We start from the raw sequence: 21,355 nt of genomic DNA on the forward strand, positions 1-21,355 counted from the left end.
ACTCCCCTCCTCGACTCCCCTCCTCGACTCCTATCCTCGATACTTAGTCCCGCCCACAGGAGATGCGAGCGGAGGAGCCGAGGAGGGGAACCGAGGAGAGAGGAGGGGAAGCAGCAGGCGGTTAGAGAAATGAGAACTCCTCTCCTCTGAGCGGTCATATTAAAGAGACGTCCATTAATGATGACAGGAGGCACAGCAGCCCTCTGTCTGATGGACAGATGTGTTCATGATGACTTATATATTTACTTTGATTCATTCACAGTGCGGTGTAATGAGACAATAATGGCTACAGATGCGGACACGCACACACACATATATATTTATATAAATATATACAATTTCAGAATCAAGCAGAGCACTCTCATAATAACGTAACACTATCAGAGACTGGATATATTCCCCCCCCCCCCCTCTGGTCGCTACAATGTGGAAAATAAATTACGGGCCAAAAATTTATTTACAAGTATTAAAAGTAAGCAGAGGACACCAAACCAACTGACACCTGTCTGTCCGCTGCATCTACGCACACACTGTACCACACACACCTACACCACACACACGCACATACAGCTCCTAAAACAGGCTACAGCCGTGGTGTATTTAATTGTGAAGCACTACATGGTTTTAGAAAAATCTTTGTTTGTAGATATCTACTAAACTAAAGCAAAAAGAGTAGGCCTGTTCTACTGAGTGATATATATTTTACACACTGCTCTGCTTTCTGCACGGACCTCACAGCTGTTCTCTCTGTAAACATCGCGTCGCGATGAAAGCAGTTAATAAAATAATATCCAGGGGATGCATGCAGAGCTGTCATTGGCTGAGATAAGTCCGGCCGTGCGTCACGACTCTTTTAAACATCTCTGTTGCCGGAAATGCATCCACGAAGGAGCCGTGGAGGACCCATCAGTGTATCCTCGGTTATAGCTCCTCCAGAGAGCCTCCTCGATGCTCGGTCCTCGAAGTGCATTTAGAGAAATTAGATGTCCTTCAACATGACGCGCTGAAATTCATTTCCGGGTCACTACCGGAGGAGTCGAGGAGGGGGATTTGATTAAATGAGAAAGGGCCTGGGTAATATTCACTCGTCTGTTATTGACCTTTTTATAAACTAGTTTGGTCACACAGGAAAATCTTTTGGAAAACTAATTTTCGATCATTGAGTCCATATTATTAATACACAACAACACGGCACAGAACAAAAGATGAACTTCATGTAATCCATACCGTGAATGCAATAACTACAGCAGGCCGTCTCCCAGGACGCACAGACGTGCAATAGATGTCGTGTGTAAATTGAAAGACAATACATTTACAACATAGATAGTCCAAATGCTTGAATGCATTCGTCTATAAGTTGGAAGATGAACCCAGGTGGCTGTGAATCTGGTACGGGGGGGAAACAACACGACGGGGCAATACAATGCAAATGATCATTCTAAGATTTCACAAATAAAGCAGCATCAGTTTTATTTTGCCTTTTTTCAATGTCTTTTTCCAGGTGGTCCACCATGACCCCTGCAGGGGGGGCGCCGGCTACTGGAACAGCCTGTTCAGGTTCAAGCACCTGGCCACAGGGTGCTATATGGCGGCGGAGATGGGAGAGGTGTGTGTCCTTTACCTTTTTACCTTCATGTCTCTTCTCCATCAACATGTGTCCCCTCTTCTTCATGTCTCTTCTACATCAACATGTGTCCCCTCTTCTTCATGTGTCTTCTACATCAACATGTGTCCCCTCTTCTTCATGTCTCTTCTACATCAACATGTGTCCCCTCTTCTTCATGTCTCTTCTACATCAACATGTGTCCCCTCTTCTTCATGTGTCTTCTACATCAACATGTGTCCCCTCTTCTTCATGTCTCTTCTACATCAACATGTGTCCCCTCTTCTTCATGTCTCTTCTACATCAACATGTGTCCCCTCTTCTTCATGTCTCTTCTACATCAACATGTGTCCCCTCTTCTTCATGTCTCTTCTACATCAACATGTGTCCCCTCTTCTTCATGTCTCTTCTACATCAACATGTGTCCCCTCTTCTTCATGTCTCTTCTACATCAACATGTGTCCCCTCTTCTTCATGTCTCTTCTACATCAACATGTGTCCCCTCTTCTTCATGTCTCTTCTACATCAACATGTGTCCCCTCTTCTCCATGTCTCTTCTACATCAACACGTGTCCCCTCTTCTTCATGTCTCTTCTACATAAACACGTGTCCCCTCTTCTTCACGTCTCTTCTACATCAACACGTGTCCCCTCTTCTCCATGTCTCTTCTACATCAACATGTGTTCCCTCTTCTTCATGTCTCTTCTACATCAACATGTGTCCCCTCTTCTTCATGTCTCTTCTACATCAACATGTGTCCCCTCTTCTTCATGTCTCTTCTACATCAACATGTGTCCCCTCTTCTTCATGTCTCTTCTACATCAACATGTGTCCCCTCTTCTCCATGTCTCTTCTACATCAACATGTGTCCCCTCTTCTTCATGTCTCTTCTACATAAACACGTGTCCCCTCTTCTTCACGTCTCTTCTACATCAACATGTGTCCCCTCTTCTCCATGTCTCTTCTACATCAACATGTGTTCCCTCTTCTTCATGTCTCTTCTACATCAACATGTGTCCCCTCTGTGGAAAGAGACTCTGAAAGTTTCAGGAACAAAGATTCTCTCTCTTTTTGTCCTGATCCATTTCTATAAAAACCTGTCTGAAAACGAGCTGATCAGATTTTGGCCACTTTGTGATGTCATAACGATGATTTGTCTTGTGTAACCATTAGCCAATCAGCAACCAAGGTAACCCCCCCCCCCCCCCTTATCACCTGAATCTCCCCTAGAGCACCATTGAGGTCTTTGTAACCAAATGTCTCTCAGAGGGGCGTGGGTAGGGGCTCCTTATCTTCATCTAAAGTAACAGACAGAGAATCAGCACTTTGGAAACAGGGCTGAAACAGAGGGGATTATGGGTAATGCTGCAATGATCTGTTTGGTGTTTGGAGCCAAACACTTCAGAGACATGTTCTGTATATATCTGAGACCTTTAATATATTGATGAAAAACAGTAAAATAAAGGACCTTTTTAAAGTTTGAATCCGCAAAGAACTATGCCATGGTTGCACCTAGAGCTTTGTGATGTAGACGTTCAGGTGCATTGGATGCCTCGTCCGGTGACCACATTTTAACACATGTGTGGGCGGGTGTTTTCCAGGTGAATCAGGACTTTGAGGAGGAGAGTGCTGAGCAGCGTTCCTCAGTAAGACTTCCTCTCTTCTCCTCTGATCACTTTGTCCCGCTGGTGTCCCCGCTTCTATCTAATCTGTTCTCGTCTGTGCTGCCTCTCTGCTCTAGGTGGTGGACTTTTCACCCTTTAATTTCCAGGTACTGTCATACCACCGGCACACACATCATATACTGCACATGGCATGTCTTTGCTGCTTTGTTTTCCAATTTCTCTCTTTCGCACCCTCAATCAGCACGCACTCTTTCATGTGGGCTGTTTTTCATTTATCGTAGTAGCAGTAGTTCCCCACAGGGTGTCATCAAAGCACCATATCAGCTGCTTCAATACAAATCACCACTAGGGGGCGGTGTGATACAAACCACTGAAAATAACAAGCATGGATCTGTAGTTTTGTGCCAATAAGGCCCAAAAGTCAGGAGTAATAATATTTTATGGTCTTTTTTTTTCAGTAATAAAGTAAAGAGTGAGAGCTAATGCGTGAATGGAGCTGGATAGTACGTTAGAGTGAAAACATGCATTATCTTTGCGCTTATCAAAGTTGTGGATTGATATGATTGATATATTTTGTGTTTGACTGCTCTCTCTCTCTCTCTCTCTCTCTCTCTCTCTCTCTCTCTCTCTCTCTCTCTCTCTCTCTCTCTCTCTCTCTCTCTCTCTCTCTCTCTCTCTCTCTCTCTCTCTCTCTCTCTCTCTCTCTCTCTCTCTCTCTCTCTCTCTCTCTCTCTCTGTGTAGCTGGATGCGGATAATGAAGCTTTACGGGGTCGCCTGCGAGCTCCACAGGAGAAGATCATGTACACTTTGGTTCCAGTTCCCGACGGCATGGACATCTCCTCCATCTTTGAGCTGGACCCCACCACTCTGAGAGGAGGGGACTCCATGGTGCCCAGGTACCGTGGAGTTAATCACCAACCATTCAGTACACGCCTCTGGAGGGCCTAGGGTCTTTGTACATTTCATTCAGACCTCATGGAGGGAGAACATGAACACTTTAAGGGATAGTTTGACTGTTTGAAAGCGATGGTGTACTTCGAGTCGTACGGTGATTGCACCCCCAGTTAAGAAAAGCTTTCAGGAGTGACTTTGAGTGACTTTATGTGTTTGTAAAGGGTTAGTTGATTTCATTTAATTTCAAACCTTTATTTATCCAGGTGTATCCCATTGCGGTCATTGATCTCTTTTTCAAGGGAGGCCTGCTCAAGTAGTTCCACATGAAACATGATTTTCACCAAAGTCAATCAGTAACACCTACACATTAACCAGTCAAGGCAGCATAGTGTAAAGCAGTACACATATTTAAATATAGCATTAATGTACACTTACTTACACTACAGCTATTTTTTGTTGTTCTATTGTTGGATCTGCCCTTTCGAAGGAGGCTAAAATACATTTGCTGCCAAATCCAGAGCAAAGAATTGCAGTGTTAATCCAGAGTAAGGGAGTTTCAACCTCCTTGAGTAGGAATAAGTAGGAAACACAAAGTATACTACTCCTTCCTCCACTTACAGTACATCTACATCATTAAAAAAGTGTTGGTTTGTTAATGTAAAATGTATCAGGGCTGTTGAATACCAGAACCAGTGTTCCCACCTTCCGGAGACTGCTAAGAATGGATGGTAAATATGACATCGTGTCGACAAGAGAACCATTCTGCTTTTTAATTGTGTTTTTTTTGGAAGATATAGAAGGAAATGACACATTGTGTTAACAATAAGACCACAGTGATGTCAAGACTACAACAAATGAAAGTGGTGTAGAAAATATCTGACTCAAAGGGGAATTCGGAAGATTACTAAGAAGGCAGTCTGAGGCGTTTGTTTGGTTTTGTCTCTATGGACACTTTTTGTATCGTATGTTATTTCTGCGTCTCCAGTTATTTCTTCCGGTCACTTATTGTGGGTTTGGTTGGATCACAGAAAACATGACGCTGAGAGTGTGGTCATGGTTATTGGGTTTATTATTTATGTAGGGATTCAACGTGTATTACTTTTGTGGCTTTACCTTGGGCAGATGTTTGGCTTCGATGCAGACTTTGCCCATTAAATCGTCAATACAGTGTCTTTTATTTCCCCAAAAATTAAAAGGTATAACAAAACAAGTTATAGAAACGTAAAACCAAAGCACTTCTCATCCTCTAATTTCACCGCCTAATACCTCCACCTATTACATTCCCACTTGTACTTAAGATATCAAAGTATATATTGTCTGTTTTCACTTATTTCGTAAAATACGGCTGTGTCTTTTTGCGTGTTGTGCGTCTTTGTGAACATCCAAGCACCGGTCACCTCTGGATGTTTTGATAGTAGCCAAGCAGAGTAAGGAAAGTCCCCAGCGTGCAACAGGAAGTCATTGAAATCAATCTGAAAGTAGGCATGGCAAGTGGGCACAAGAGGGAAATCACAACATTTCAAAATGCCATGATTGTTGCACATCTGTGCTTAAACTACAAACAAGTGTCTGTAAACATACGTATGTGTGAACCCACAACAACATCATCTTGCAGTTAAATGTTTGATGAAATATCTGCCTTCTTCTCCCAGCTTACTTTTGAATTAGTCATACTGAATTATATATTTGACAGAGCAACATTTAACATACTAAAACCTCAGTTTCACTAAGTATGAAAATGATCTGATATTTGATTTCCTGTTAAAAGATGGCTACTATGGATGATTGGTTTGTCCACTGTCTTTACAAATATGTTTAAGTTTGTTATAAAGTTTAGGCTGAAGACTATTTTGTAAAATGGTTAATAAATACTTGAAAAGCACCTATAAACAATATTTTGATAGGTAATTAGACTCATTAGCGTAATTCTGTTCTATTTATCTATGTAATGTTCATAGACGTTGTACAGGGGATTTCCAAAACATTACAATTCTATTTTTTTTAAATTATGAACAAACACTTAAAATAGTTTGTAAATGTAATTTTAAAAGGTGCAATAAACTGTTAAATAGTTAACTAATGTAATCATAATGTTATCAGCTGTGATGCAATATATAATTTTTACATTCTCTTTTTTATATACACACACAAATTAATTATGGCATTATCTTTTGATGATTTTAGTGCTTAACTCTTAATGAACAATTTACACATTATGGCTATAAAAAGTGCTTTGTCATGATGTGTTTTGTGTGATACTTTACACTTGTAAAAAAGTTCCTGTTTCTCTTGTTGACAGAACAAGTGTGTGTGCTTCTAAAACAACAATGGTGCACTTGTCCCTGTCAGTGCGCATCAGATAAAAACAGATGCTCTCTCCCGGCCTCTCGTCAAAGCCTCCTTTGTGTGATGCAGTCAGGTGCGTGCCTGAAACGCCGCGGGCTAACACTGCTGGCTCCTCCCACTTCCACCTGAAATAACCCTGCGCTTCAAAGTTTAGCCAGGCGACTAATGAAACGCTCTGAGAACCTGGTACACAAAGGTAAGCCTGTTGGTTTCAGTGGGCGTTTACCTAACACCTGCCAAGACCACGTCTACGGTCTGTCCTGAAGGCTCAACACACACACACGCACACACACTCTCACAGCAATGTGAAAGACGTAGTTGGCTCAGACTGTATTATGTGTAAAGGTTTAGTGCCCAAAGTAGCAGAGATGATGCTGTATGGGGACAGGGTCACGACTGGCTAATCTGTAATGCCATACTCTTGGCTGGAGAAGCTGTGTCTGACTTGAAGGTGTGTGGACAAGGACAAGTCCAGCTCATGTGTTACTTCTGAGGATAGAAAGTGATATATCGGTACACACTGTACCACCCTAGTGTTTATAAGATGCACCCGTGTGATGCAATCTGTGATACATCCTGTTCCAATCTTTTGTTTTCATTGGCACCCCGTCAGAGAGGTGTTGATTTACAGTCATACTAAACGTCATGAAAGGGTGGGAAAGGATTGAACTGTTTCTAACGAGATGGTTTGGATGTTTGGTTGTGGGGTTGTGTGACGTACGTATCCAGTGAGTGTAGGTCATTTCACACTGTGAAGAAAACATGTTCAAACCACCTCAAATAAAAGCCCACCTTAAGTGTACACTATATTTAGATTATGTTCACCGCTTACCGCCAGACGGCCCTTTCTGACGGGAAGCTGCTATCTCTGCTCTATTTAAAGCTACCAGACCTCAATGATAAAAGATAACTATAATTTACTTTGCAGAACACAGAAGATGCTGGTCTGCCACGATCGGATAATGTGTTTGTGTTATTGTGCAGCTTGGGTTAGATTGAATGCATTTGAACCATGACATGTAACCAGAAGATGAAGACGTAATACGCATTGTCATGTATCTTCCAACTTACTGTATGTCTTTGAGGAACTCTATACATACAATTAATCTTGGCATGACTTGCTGCTGACCTTTGAGTCAAACACACATACACACTCAATCGGTTGGGTACTTTTTGTTGTAAGGTTGCATTGTCATGTGATTGCGCTGTCGTGCCCACATTTGTATGTTGCCTGTATAGAGCGGTACAGTAATGAGTCTTTAAACCAGGAAATTAGTCAGCTTTTCACCCCTTCCAGTTCCCTCGTCTAGAAGTAAACATTTTGAACATATTTCTCGTTAGAAGCCTGGTATAAGGTCTGTTGTTAATACAAGCGGAAGAGATTTCCACATTTTGTTCTTTGACATAAAATATGTCGGTAAAAACTCAAATCGTAAATGCCCAACGCTTTTTTTAATTAAAAACGGTCGTTGCTAATAATTGACTAAATCAGCAAGAGTGTACATGTAACCAACAACATCCTGTACGAGGGAATACCAAGGGTGAGCGAGAAAGTTACAGATGGGAAAATGAGACTAGCAGGACATTGCCAAAGACATCAAGAGCTGCCAGCCGGCAAATTGGTGCTGTGGGAACCAACACACGGGCATCGGTCACGAGGACGTCCCGCACAGACATACGTGGACGTACTCGAGAACGACGCAGGAGCACTACGTACCAATGAACTGGCCAGATGCACGGAGAACCGGGATGACTGGAAGCGACGTCTGAGGACGACCTAGAGCAGGGATGGGCAAATGGCGGCCCGCGGGCCGCATGCGGCCCCCACCTGCTCTTTTTGCGGCCCTCAGATTAATTTATAAACAACGTAATTAATAAAAAAAAAATATTTTTTAAAAATATTTTTTTTTTACTTGTAGTACTGATACCGTCCACTAGACTCCTAATTACGTCGCGAGCTGCGTAGATGATTTCAAATACCGCAAAATAATCTGTGACGCATTTGTGTGTATTTTGTTTGTTTCCCGGGGAAACGCTCACAATAAACACCGGCTGTTGTTACGCCTGCTGAGACGTTAAGTTGCCTCTTGCCCATGCCTTTACAAGCTTCAAAGTTGTTTTTATCATCTGAATTTGGCGAAACAAGTTTAATATTCTTAAAACCAAGACTTTGTTTATTTGAAATCCGATGAAAACAAACTGTCACGGAGCCTGCCGTGTTATCTATGATTACTACGCTTTTCATTCATAATTTCAGCGGGAGGGAGGGGGAGCGGCGCTGAGGAACAGCAGAGTGCTGGCTGACGGGTGTCTGTGTTGACTTTCCCCTTATTGTGGAATAAGGGGAATGCAGAGACAGGCTACAAGTGTCTTAGGTTCAAGTTAGACAACTAATGTCTGGGTTAGTGTTCATGACTTCATGTTTATGTCCTCTAATGGTTCATCTCAATACACACACATTTTACGTGCTTTCCAATAGTTTAAAATAATTGTATTCCACTGTTTAATAACCCGTTCAATACAAACATGCCACTTGTACAAATGAAATATCATTTCTGTGAACTGATATTTGTTTTGTGAGCTTATTAGAGGATGTTCCCATTTTTTGGGGATGTTCCCTTTGATTGTAAAATGTCAATGAAGATGTCAGACTTAGTATATTTGTTAATAATTACGTACAACACATGTAATGTTGTGTGTGTGTGTTCCAAGTGAATCTGCGGCCCCCTGGTGGCCAGTACATCAATGATGTGGCCCCCACCACCATCAAACTTGCCCATCCCTGACCTAGAGAGAGAAATAAACGACTAAACATCATGACCCCGAACATTAGCCACCTTTTAGCTTAGCGTTGGTGACGCAGCTATGGAACCATGATGTAGTTTATAGCATAACTTTAGCTTTTTGTTTCTGCTGATTGCATCTCACTCCAATAATATAATATAATACACATTAGCGTAAATATGTGGAGCAATATACGGAGCCCTTGCGATGCTAACTTCCAGGTTGCCCTACACACATACGTCATCACGGCACCACTCTGTATACAAAGGAAAACATGTCTTACTAAAGGATGATGTAGATACTGAGTCATACTTGTCGAGGCATGTCCAGAAGTAGAAAGTTCAAAGCAGGTACACGCTTAAAAGCACACTTTGATATTACGAGTGGCTGTTGAGTGCCTTGCAGCTTCATTAATTTGTAATTCACGGAGACATTTCCCCTTTCAGGAGCTCCTATGTGAGGCTGAGACACCTGTGCACCAACACGTGGGTCCACAGCACCAACAACCCCATCGACAAAGAGGAGGAGAAGCCCGTTATGTTACGAGTGAGTAGCTGATGACTCGATAAAGACGTTTGGCATGACTGAAAAGACATACCGACACATTTCATTTATTTTTCCAGATTGGAACCTCAGCAGTAAAAGAAGACAAGGAGGCTTTTGCCATCGTACCGGTGCCGCCGGCTGAAGTGCGTGATTTAGACTTTGCCAATGATGCGAGTAAAGTGTTGGCCTCCATCGCTGGGAAGCTCGAAAGGGGCACCATTACACAGAATGAGAGAAGGTAAGTGGGGGCGGTTTGTTAAGTGTCTAGTTGTGAGTATCTAATAAAAAAACACCAAGATATCTCTGATGTGGCTTCTCTATAGCTCAAAGGATCCCTGTTTTTAAAATGTTCTTTTTCTGTCTGACTCCTCTTCAGGTTTGTGACCAAGCTCCTGGAGGATCTAGTTTTCTTCGTGGTGGACATCCCCAACAGTGGGCAGGATGTTTTGGAGATCATGGTTAACAAACCCAACCGAGAGAGACAGAAACTCATGAGGGAGCAGAACATCCTGAAGCAGGTTGGTTTTAAACCTCAGACCTAACATTTTAAGATGACAAACATTTTTGGCAATTAAAATCCTCCATTTCCCTTTCAGATTTTCAAACTCCTCCAAGCCCCTTTCACAGACAGTGGCGACGGTCCCATGCTGCGGCTGGAGGAGCTCGGAGACCAACGTCACGCTCCGTTCAGACACATCTGCAGGCTCTGCTACCGAGTGTTACGCCATTCCCAGCAGGACTACAGGAAGAACCAGGTGGGTGGTCACAACAACGTCCCCCCTGATGCTCGGGCCTTCTCTTCGCTGTAACCTGGCTCCTTTTCTTTTCAGGAATACATAGCCAAACAATTCCGCTTCATGCAGAAGCAGATAGGATACGATGTGCTGGCAGAAGACACCATCACAGCTCTGCTCCACAACAACAGGAAGCTGCTGGAGAAACACATCACTGCTGCCGAGATAGACACCTTTGTGACTCTAGTGAGGAAGAACCGGGAGCCGAGGTGAGGCTCAGAGGAAGGGAGAGCAACCGTTGGGTGTGGGCAGTCTGGGTCAGATTGCTTTGTGTTACAGCTGCTATGTACATTCATCCACATGTGTGCAGAGGAGTATGAGTGACCTTAGCTACGTTCAGCTCACTGCTTGTGAAATGTTAAAGTCCTGTTAAAGGGGACCTATCATGCAAAATGCACTTTTTGATATCTTTTATACATAAATGTGTCCCCGGTGCGTCGGGGAACTCACGCAGCGTCAGGAAATAAAACCCCCTCTCTTTTCCTCCGTACCAACATCTCTAAAAACGGGGCTACAACGGAGCTGATCCAGATTTGCGTCCGATATGACGGAATGTCGGAAATGTAGGCTGGCTTTACACCCACGGCCCAATCAGAAACGTTGCTATCAGAAACAATGCCCAACTGTTTTGGACGTAAGATGGTCGATGTTTACATTAGCATCGCTAACACTCAGAGCTAACCTGTACTGGAGAGCATGTGTGTGAAGAAGCAGGAAGTAAAAAGGAACTGACCTTGTGGTGTAACCGGCAAGAGAGAAAGCCTTTGAGCTCCAGACTGATTCAGAGAGGATCCTTGATAATCCATGATATGGCGTTTCATCACCGCAGTATCTGCATGAGCTCAGCCCCCTCCTTTTTTATTTTTGTATATATATATATATTTTTTTTAAAGCGTTATACCCAAAATCAGCACTTTTGAAACAGGAAGTGAAATAGAGGGATATGAGGCATGGCTAGAATGGGTGATCTGTTTGGTATTTTGAGCAAAACACAAAGACATGTTTTTTATATATTTTATCTGAGACCTATGCTATTGCCTAAAAATATCATGATAGGTGACCTTTAAGGGCTGCTGATGAGATCTGAGCCAGGCTGACCCAGGAGTCTGGGCCAAAGAGGACCTCACATTTAAACTGGACAGAAAGAGTGAGAGATACAAAAAGCATTAGGATTTTCACCCAAAAAGACCACAAAGAAACACAAAATGACTTCAAAAAGACACAAAATGACTTCAAAGAGATGCAAAATTACCAGAAAAGGGACACCAAATAGCTGAAATGTGACAACAAATGACCACATTACTGACTTTAAGTTATCACAAAATGAAAACGTAAGAACTCAAAACATCATAAAAGACAGAAGACGACCAGAAAGAGACACAAACACCATACAAAGCAGGCTTAAATGACTTTAAAGCAGGGGTTCTCAAAGTGTTGATGAGTGAGGGCCAATGTAGGTACCCAATATTGGATTGAGGGCCGCCCAAGAAAAAACAGAACACAAAATAATTCCAAAACAAATCCTTTCTTTATTGTACTAACCAATTATACATACAGTATACATTAAGAACTTGCAGAGGACACAAAGTTGGATTATCTACAGACAGTGACTAGCTAAAACCGCTAGCTAACTCCCGTTTCTGATTCTGATAACTTACAACAGATTTTCCGCTTAACCGCAACTCGCGAGATGCCTAGTTGCCATGCAACCAGTAGTCTAGCAAACTTTCCACAAGCTGTCATTCATAATTTAGGAATGACAACCATGGGGGGGCAGTTTTAGCATTCTTAAATTCCATTCTAATTCTTACTAGATACGAACCATGGAGGATTAAAATATAACGCATGCATTTCAGCGTGTCACATTAACTATCGCGGGCCGCCAGAAACATTTCCGAGGGCCGCCATTGGCCCGCGGGCCGCACTTTGAGAACCCCTGCTTTAAAGCCTGTATTATAATTGAACATGCATATCTGCATAACTCATCCGTTGCCATTGTAAAATAATTGAAACATCCAATTTCTCGTAATCTGTTCCCAGGTTTCTGGACTACCTCTCAGATCTCTGCGTGTCCATGCAGAAGTCCATCCCTGTGACGCAGGAGCTCATCTGCACCGCCGTGCTGGACCCCTCCAACGCTGACATCCTCATCGAAACCAAGTTAGCTTCTCATTTCTATTCACTGCTAGATGTACTGCTAATCTGAGATATAACCCACTGGACCACACACACACACACACACACACACACACACACACACACACACACACACACACACACACACTCAAATCCAGCACCAGACACTTTTTACGCTGCTCTGGACAATCTTGCACTCATGTACATTCTCAAAGATATTGAAGTGACTGTTATTTTGTATATATTGATTGTTGTGCTTTTAATTATGTCTAAATGTGTGCATATGTATACATTTGTCTGTTGATTGTGTGTGTGTATATATATATACATATTTTTATATATCTTGTTATTGTATTCGTGTTTGTGGGAAACGGTATTTCGATCTCTCTGTCTGTACGCACAAATTGAAAGATTGACAATAAAGTTGACTTTGACTAACGCTCCCAAACTGCTGTGTTCACCAGGTTGGTCCTGTCGAGGTTTGAGATCGAGCCGGTGGTAAATGGAGAGAGTCCGCTGGAGGCCGAGGATGAGGAGGAGGTCTGGCTGTTCTGGAAAGACAACAGTAAGGAGATCCGGAGTAAGAGCGTCAGGGAGTTGGCTCAGGATGCTAAGGAGGGCCAGAAGGACGACCAGGAGGTGGTCAGCTACTACAGGTGACTTCTTTGACTATGTTCGTATTGCTTTGATTGAAGTTTGTCAAAGTAAGGTTATACACACCAGTGCAGTACATTTCAAAGTTATTGAAGGGAGATTATAATAAAATGTGAATTTGGTTGAAATATTAAGAAAATGTTATTTTGAGCTTGACCTAAATATTGCTTATTTCTAAACTTGAATTAAAATGTAAATACTACTGTACAGCGGGGTGTGACATTAAGTACAAGAGTACAATCATGAACAATATAAAAATTCCGACTCTATTATTGTTCACATAATCAGTCCCCATGGGCTTCAAAGCAAAACAACCACATGTCTGAGTAGAAGTGGCAATCATAAACATTTCATTTCATGGTGCATAACCAAACCATCGTCTTCTGACTTTGTTTTTAGATGTTCAACTCCAAATAAGTGCTTTTTGAAAAACACCCCATAGTCACAAAGTAATACTCAATGATTTTCACTATGACAATGCTGTCAAATAAACATGCTCTTATACTGACTCTAAGCGCTTGCCCTCAGGTGCCAGCTGAACCTCTTCGCCCGGATGTGTCTGGACCGTCAGTACCTGGCCATCAACAAGATCTCGGGTCAGCTGGACGTGGATCTGATCCTGCGCTGCATGTCGGACGAGGATCTTCCCTTCGACCTGCGGGCGTCCTTCTGCCGCCTCATGCTGCACATGCATGTGGACCGAGACCCTCAGGAGCAGGTCACGCCTGTCAAATACGCCCGTCTGTGGTCGGAGATCCCCTCTCAGATTGCTATTGATGAGTGGGTCTTTCAAGAGTCAAGAGTCGAGGCTTTTATTGGCATGTGTGCAAAGCTTTAGTTATGACAATGAACGTCTTAGGTCACAGGCTCCTCCAACAGTGCAACACAATAAAACAGATACAATAAATACAAATAGAATATAATAGAAATAGTGAAAGAATAGTCTAAATACAAGTAATTGTAATATGATATATTAGATGTTTTGTTTTAAGTTGTAAACTTATGGATGTTCATCCCGTGAATACTTGAATGAACTTGTAATCCATTCCAAAGGCGTCCCCGCGCCCTCTAAGATGTTTTCTCCTCTGATTACCCAGCTACGACAACGATGGGACCACCAGGGACGAGATCAAAGAGCGCTTCTGCCTCACAATGGATTTTGTGGAGAACTACTTGAGGGAGGTGGTGTCGCAGAACATCCCGTTCGCCGACAGGGAGAAGAACAAGCTAACCTTTGAGGTACTGCCTCCGTTATCGAGGGTATAAACACATAAGGCGTCCCACTGGTTTGATTACGTAATACATCTTCGGTCTCATCTTGTCCAAAGGTCGTGAACCTGGCGAGGAACCTCATATATTTCGGTTTCTACAACTTCAGCGACCTGCTCCGACTGACCAAGATCTTACTGAACATTTTAGACTGCGTTCATGTCAACACCATTTACCCCATCAACAAGATGGAGAAGGGAGAGGAAAACAAAGGTAAACATCCACCTCCTTTAGGCCGTATTCCCCATAGAGAGGCGAAGTCCCGCCCCTTCCGGGGACCTCCATGGGACCTTATTTAGGAAAAAGTATGTATTCTGGATCTGGATCTGGATTAATACTGAGCAGAACCCAGAGGTATCACGCTCAGTGGGGGATGGATGATCCCCGCTAAATGTTTCTTAAAATTTGCCGGAAGCACTCCACGGTTTCTGCGATGACAGCTTCTTCTGGTAGCAAATTCCACTCTCTGATTGTTCTCGGAAAGAAGGAGTATTTAAGAGTGTCACTAGTTGCGAAAATGTGCTCAAAGTTCAAAGAATTGGCTTTGCGGGTTGCACTTCTTCTAACTGGCTCTAGGTACATTGATGCATTAATGGCTGAGATGTTATGGACAATCTTGAAGAAGAGAGCCAATCGCCGCCTTTCACTTAATTCCACCCAGTTCAACCGCTTGAGCATTTCTGTGACACTGCTGTCCCATTCATAATCTCCAAAAATGAATCTTGCACCTCTTCTTTGTACTGATTCCAGGGCATCACTGTCTTTATCAGTGTAGGGGTCCCAGACCAAGCTGGCGTACTCTAGTTTAGAACGTACTAGGGCCACAAAAGCTGTCTCCTTCAGTTTCTGGGGACAGCGTCGCAGGCGTCGTCGTATTAAGTCAATGGCGAGAGAAAGATTATCTTTCGAACCCGTTTGAATTGTGCCACAAATTACACAGATGATGTTTGTCAATTTAAAAGATAATTTTGCAAAAATGTGTCGTAAAACTGTGAAGTAACGCTTTTTTTGTGTGAAACCGCTCAATGAACTAAATCTCCCGTCTCGCACCACACACCAAGACGGCCGTCACATTTCACTTTCACTGTCTGGGCACGTTGAGAGCTGTACATACACAAAGGAGAGTTAGTCGGCTCCATAAGAGCCAGCATGCGGGACCGGGATTCTGGGATTTGTAGTCTTTCTAGTTGCATATTTTTCATAGTCTTATATTTCAACAGTTTTACGACAAACTGTGACTTTTTTGACACGGAAATTATTTTTTAAGATTGACAAACATCATCTGTTTAATTCGTGGAACAATTCAAACGGGATCGAAAGATAATCTTTCTCTCTCCATTGACTTCAATACATACTTTTTCCGAAATAAGGTCCCATGGGTCGGAAGTAGAAGGGCGGGACTTCGCCTCTCTATCCTGTAAATCAGGGAAGAGTGTTTAATGTTGCATCAACCCACAAAGAAAGTCATTTCTTCGGTGTCTTTCCCTTAGTTTCAGACATGTTACTCAAGAACAGATTTATGGAATGAAATACTGGTGTAATTCTTGTAGTAATGTACAGATGCGGTACCTGCAAGCAAAATAATAAGATCACAATTTACTCTCATGCATCGAAGAACAGAAAAATAGTAGTAATGTTGTGTTTTTAACAATGGGTTATGGGTTTGTCAGTACAATACTGTTACATATAGTAATAATGTGTTTAAATACATTTGAAATGTTTAGTCAATTATGCCTTATTCACAAACTAAGCACACAAAGGTTACATTTCATTTAGCGGACGCTTTTATCCAAAGCGACTTACAATGACAGGGACATTCTCCCTGGAGTAACTAAGGACTAAGTGCCTCAGTCTTACCTTACACTAGTGGTGGTGTTCCTGGAGGGATTTGAACTCACAACCTTCCAATCTTCAGCCCACCTCACTGTCCGTTATTAGACCACCGCTACCCTTCGTTCAATCCACACAAGTATTCATAATGCTTGTGGATCTAATTGTTATGATTGCTCTGTTTCTGCGCGTGCTGTAGCTGGCAGTAATGTGATGAAGTCCATCCATGGAGTCGGGGAGCTGATGACTCAGGTGGTGCTGCGAGGAGGCGGCCTGTTGCCCGCCACGCCAGCTCATCAGCCGGAGGGCGACGTGGTGAAACCTCAGGTGGAACCAGAGAGAGAGGACATCATGGTCATGGACACCAAGCTCAAAGTCATCGAGATTCTGCAGGTAGGACATCAGGAAACTGGCTCTTGCTTGGCGGCAAACACTTTTGTACGTACGATGCATACTTATACATGACTTGTTTTACTTTTCCTTCAGTTCATTTTGAATGAACGGCTAGACTACAGGATCTCCTGCCTGCTGTGTATATTCAAACGTGAGTTTGATGAGAACAACCCTCAAGATGGCTCCAATAATGCCACAGGTCAGATGCCAGGTGAGAAGCATTTTGTACACCTGCTTTTTCTGCCGTGACAAGTATATATTAGAGCTATTTAACATTCTGTCTGAAATTGATTTCCTTCAAATATGGATTCTTTGTTTTGTTCTAATGCCTCTAGGAAATTTTGACTTTGAGAACATTGAAGAACAGGCCGAGGGGATTTTCGGCGGAAGGTAATCAAAAGCTTCCAAGTCTCTCCCGAGTCATTTTGAAATAAGATAAAGCAAGAAAGGGTTTCTGTAATCTCTCCTCCTCTGCATTTTTAAGTGAGGAGAACACTCCACTAGACCTGGATGACCACGGAGGTCGTACGTTCCTGAGGGTCCTGCTGCACCTGACCATGCACGATTACCCTCCTCTGGTGTCTGGAGCTCTCCACCTGCTCTTCAGACACTTCAGCCAGAGGCAGGAGGTGCTCATGGCCTTCAAACAAGTACGTCTCACACCCTTTAATACTTTATTTCTGTTCTAATGACTGATGATAATTGGATGAATGTAAGGGTTTAAATGTATACAAATCGTCCCCTCAATGTAGGTCCAGCTGCTGGTGACCAGTCAGGATGTGGATAACTACAAGCAGATCAAGTCCGATCTGGACCAGCTGCGCTCCATCGTAGAGAAGTCCGAGCTGTGGGTTTATAAGAGACAGGGAGAAGACGGGATGGACGGAGACGGACCCTCGGAGTCTGACAACAAAAAGAAGGTTCAACATTTAGAAAAATAATGAATATACCAACGTAGATAGTGGTATAGTAAGGCTATACAACCTAACTTATCATTGCTTATTTAAAAGGGAGACTCCCCTGGTTCAGACAAGAAGAACTCGGAAAGCACCAGCAGTTACAACTACAGGGTTGTAAAAGAGGTACGTTTATTTTATATTTTATATTTTATGTTTTTACTGATTTGTTGCCTGCAGTTGAAACCCGTCTTGTTTGTTTCCAGGTTCTGCTGCGTCTCAGTAAGCTGTGCGTCCAGGAGGGCAGCTCGGGGAAGAAGAGCAGGAAGCAGCAGCAGAGGCTTCTGAGGAACATGGGAACGCACAGTGTGGTGCTGGAGCTCCTGCAGATCCCCTATGAGAAGGTGCAACACTGCGGCTGAATATTATATTATTAGCATGCAGAATTATTACAAAGGGACATTTCAGCCCTAAAGGAGGAGCTACCGAGTGTTGGACATATTGGCTGTCGAGATGTCGTCCTTTCCTCCAACATAACGGAGCGAGGTGGCACTTTGTTTGCGTTGCTCAAAGCGACAAAACTCAACAGAATTGTATCTTTCCAGAAAACATGACCTGGTCGCTCAAAAATATTCAACAAACATCGTTGAGAGCAGTTTCATACGGGAACTACCTTTTACCGTAAAAGTATCACCGCACAGAAGGAAGTGGGCATCTCCTGCTCACGATAAAGTCTGTGGATTATCTTGAAACTCCGGGTCATGATTTCCAGAAAGAGACATTTCTGATGTGTTTTTCACGTGTATTTTATTTGTGTAGCTTTGAGCACCTCAATCGGAGGGCCATCTAGTTCCATTTTATTCAAGTGAAGGCAGACATCTATCCAACATTCGTGAACCGTAGCGCTACAGGCATACTTGCCAACCCTCCCGATTTTCGCGGGAGACTCCCGATGTCATTGCCCTCTCCCGGTTTCCTCCCGCGGTCATATTTCTCCCGCATTTCTGACAAAATCAGATTTACTCAGAGTCAGGACTGTTTCCACTCGGACTTTAATACAGCTACACCATTGTTTGGTTTCCATGGTAGCACGTCTCTTTAGTAGCGTGCGCAACTGAAAGTCTGAAAGGGTGAGGAAGATAGTCACATAAAACAGAACAAGAATCGACAACCCCCCCCCCCCCCCCCCCCCCCGCTGTGGTTTTGAAATGCTCCCGATTTCTGAGGTCTCAAGGTTGCCAAGTTTGTACGGGTATAACTATTTTTCAGTGTAAACTATCCCTTTTTAAAGACCTTCATAGTTGTTAGACATTTTCTGATTGATGTGCAGTAAATAAAAAGTATAACTCTGTGTTATCTGCGTTAGGGGGAGGACGTCAGAATGGAGGAGATCATGAAACTGGCTCATGAGTTCCTGCAGAATTTCTGTGCAGGAAATCAGCAGAATCAAATCCTTATGCACAAACACATCAACTTGTTTCTCAACCCAGGGGTGAGTAAAACAGGCCTCTCGGGTTTACTCATTGCAGTTTCTAAAATACTATCTTCTGGAAAAACAAATCTAAAATGTCCTTTCTGTCCCTCCCTTTGATGCTCCATCAGATTCTCGAGGCCATCACCATGCAGCACATCTTCATGAATAACTTCCAGCTGTGCAGTGAGATCAGCGAGCGAGTGGTGCAGCACTTTGTCCACTGCACTGAGACGCACGGGCGACACGTACAATATCTCAAGTTCCTGCAGACCATCGTAAAGGCCGAGAACAAGTTCATCAAGAAGTGTCAGGACATCGTGATGGCCGAAGTGGGTCCTATGATATTTATACTGTATCTGTGTATGTAAAGCAGAAGCAGAAAGACAGATGTGTTGGTAATATCCATGTGTGAGTGGTTGGACTGATTGTAAAAGTGGTGCAAGGAGTGAGTCCTTCACCCAGAAATGAGTTAGCATTTAAGCACTTCTGGGCTCTCTCGTCTCGAAGTGTTCTATGTTGGATCAACACAAGCTTAATAGATCTTCAAATGTTGCTCCAAGTCTTTTATGGTCTTAAGAAAAGCAGTTGCTAACAGGTGGCTAAGTGAGAACACTAAACGTCATCACGGCGAACATTAGCCGCTTTTAGCTTAGCCAGGTAACCGCAATGTCGTTCGTTTTAAGCATAACGTTAGCTTTTTGCTTCTGCGCATTGCATTTAAGCTTTACAAATATCAGTTACATAAAGTATTAAGAATGTGTGTTTTCCAAAGATCTTATTTCCTCCAATTTTCCAAAATCCAATGGAAAATAACGTTGGCTTTTATCCAAGGGAGCCCTTGTTGGCGAAGCGTACTTCTGGGTTAGCCTCGAAAAAGAAGTCATCATTGCACCACTCGATATGAGGTTTACGGTTGACGGATTCGCTTGTAACATTTCTCTCTACTGTTGCTCCCCGCACTCAGCTGGTGAACTCGGGCGAGGACGTCCTGGTGTTCTACAACGACCGGGCCTCCTTCCAGACCCTGGTGCAGATGATGCGTTCAGAGCGGGACCGCATGGATGAAAACAGCCACCTGATGTACCACATCCACCTGGTGGAGCTGCTGGCCGTCTGCACGGAGGGCAAGAACGTCTACACGGAGATCAAGTGCAACTCGCTGCTGCCCCTGGATGATATCGTACGGGTGGTCACACATGAAGACTGTATCCCTGAGGTATGAGTAAAGAGCTTTAAAAGTGTCCGAGTGTTGGACACTGATGCATACCAATGACACCTAAGTCTTCATCATTTCACCCTGAACATGAAACTTCATTAGTGTACTACTTCTCAATATACATTATATATCATATACAATATAGGCTGTAAAGGGGGAGCCAACTTAACCAATTAAAGTCCGAGAACAAGGTGAGATTATAATGAAAAAAGATAATATGATAAATATTTAATGGGTGAAATTATAATAGCCTAAAAAAGGCAAGACACGGTTGTAAAAACTGATGTTTTAAGCTAAATTAACCCTGGAGGAGGAGGAGGAGGAGGAGGAGGAGGAGGAGGAGGAGGAGGAGGAGGAGGAGGATGTCAGCAGTAAATGACAGTTTAAAACAGACAAAGAATATGTTTACAAATAATTACGAACCAGCCGCGAGAGGTCCTTTAGCCTAGAGTCCTAAATGTGCACACAAACAATGATGCTAATGGGTCCAGAAGTAGGCGAGGGCAAACGCAGCGATGCACACACATGGCCCGACACATGATGCCCCTGCAGGCTTTTACCCCGCAGAGAAAGCCAATAAAGATACAAGTGTATACAGCAACACAGCATGTGCATCCTGTGTAGCACACTCTACATCTGTATTAAAACATGTCAGGGAATCGGCCGTGTGCCAGACTTCATGAACGTGTCTTCAGCTGAAAAGCGTTTTCCTTTGGGTGCGGACAGGTGAAGATCGCCTACATCAACTTCCTGAACCACTGCTACGTGGACACAGAGGTGGAGATGAAGGAGATTTACACCTCCAACCATATGTGGAAGCTGTTTGAGAACTTCCTGGTGGACATCTGTCGGGTGAGCTGCAGCCTGTTTGTGTTTCTGCTATCAGATGGTCGA

The 21,355-nt window shown here is 43.2% G+C and overlaps 1 protein-coding gene across 4 annotated transcripts in view; it reads left to right on the top strand.

Moving 5' to 3' along the window:
* itpr1b (inositol 1,4,5-trisphosphate receptor, type 1b) overlaps window positions 1-21,355 on the top strand; it is a 144,256-nt gene that overhangs the window by 39,041 nt on the left and 83,860 nt on the right. For 3 of the 4 annotated variants that reach the window (XM_034082656.1, XM_071203053.1, XM_071203055.1), the window contains 25 exons: window positions 1,502-1,606; window positions 3,205-3,249; window positions 3,345-3,374; window positions 3,971-4,125; window positions 9,700-9,799; window positions 9,877-10,037; window positions 10,176-10,317; window positions 10,396-10,554; window positions 10,630-10,802; window positions 12,634-12,753; window positions 13,194-13,385; window positions 13,912-14,163; window positions 14,481-14,622; window positions 14,712-14,865; window positions 16,682-16,875; window positions 16,969-17,086; window positions 17,211-17,265; window positions 17,360-17,525; window positions 17,628-17,795; window positions 17,886-17,957; window positions 18,038-18,175; window positions 19,138-19,263; window positions 19,374-19,574; window positions 20,210-20,461; window positions 21,188-21,313. In XM_034082656.1, the coding sequence (XP_033938547.1) occupies window positions 1,502-1,606; window positions 3,205-3,249; window positions 3,345-3,374; window positions 3,971-4,125; window positions 9,700-9,799; window positions 9,877-10,037; window positions 10,176-10,317; window positions 10,396-10,554; window positions 10,630-10,802; window positions 12,634-12,753; window positions 13,194-13,385; window positions 13,912-14,163; window positions 14,481-14,622; window positions 14,712-14,865; window positions 16,682-16,875; window positions 16,969-17,086; window positions 17,211-17,265; window positions 17,360-17,525; window positions 17,628-17,795; window positions 17,886-17,957; window positions 18,038-18,175; window positions 19,138-19,263; window positions 19,374-19,574; window positions 20,210-20,461; window positions 21,188-21,313 (3,546 nt within the window). The remainder of the gene's footprint in view (window positions 1-1,501; window positions 1,607-3,204; window positions 3,250-3,344; window positions 3,375-3,970; window positions 4,126-9,699; window positions 9,800-9,876; window positions 10,038-10,175; window positions 10,318-10,395; window positions 10,555-10,629; window positions 10,803-12,633; window positions 12,754-13,193; window positions 13,386-13,911; window positions 14,164-14,480; window positions 14,623-14,711; window positions 14,866-16,681; window positions 16,876-16,968; window positions 17,087-17,210; window positions 17,266-17,359; window positions 17,526-17,627; window positions 17,796-17,885; window positions 17,958-18,037; window positions 18,176-19,137; window positions 19,264-19,373; window positions 19,575-20,209; window positions 20,462-21,187; window positions 21,314-21,355) is intronic. The other variant, XM_071203054.1, reaches the window with a different exon arrangement.

Source organism: Pseudochaenichthys georgianus, chromosome 5 (assembly GCF_902827115.2).
Source record: "Pseudochaenichthys georgianus chromosome 5, fPseGeo1.2, whole genome shotgun sequence".
NCBI classification, from domain to species: Eukaryota; Metazoa; Chordata; class Actinopteri; order Perciformes; family Channichthyidae; genus Pseudochaenichthys; species Pseudochaenichthys georgianus.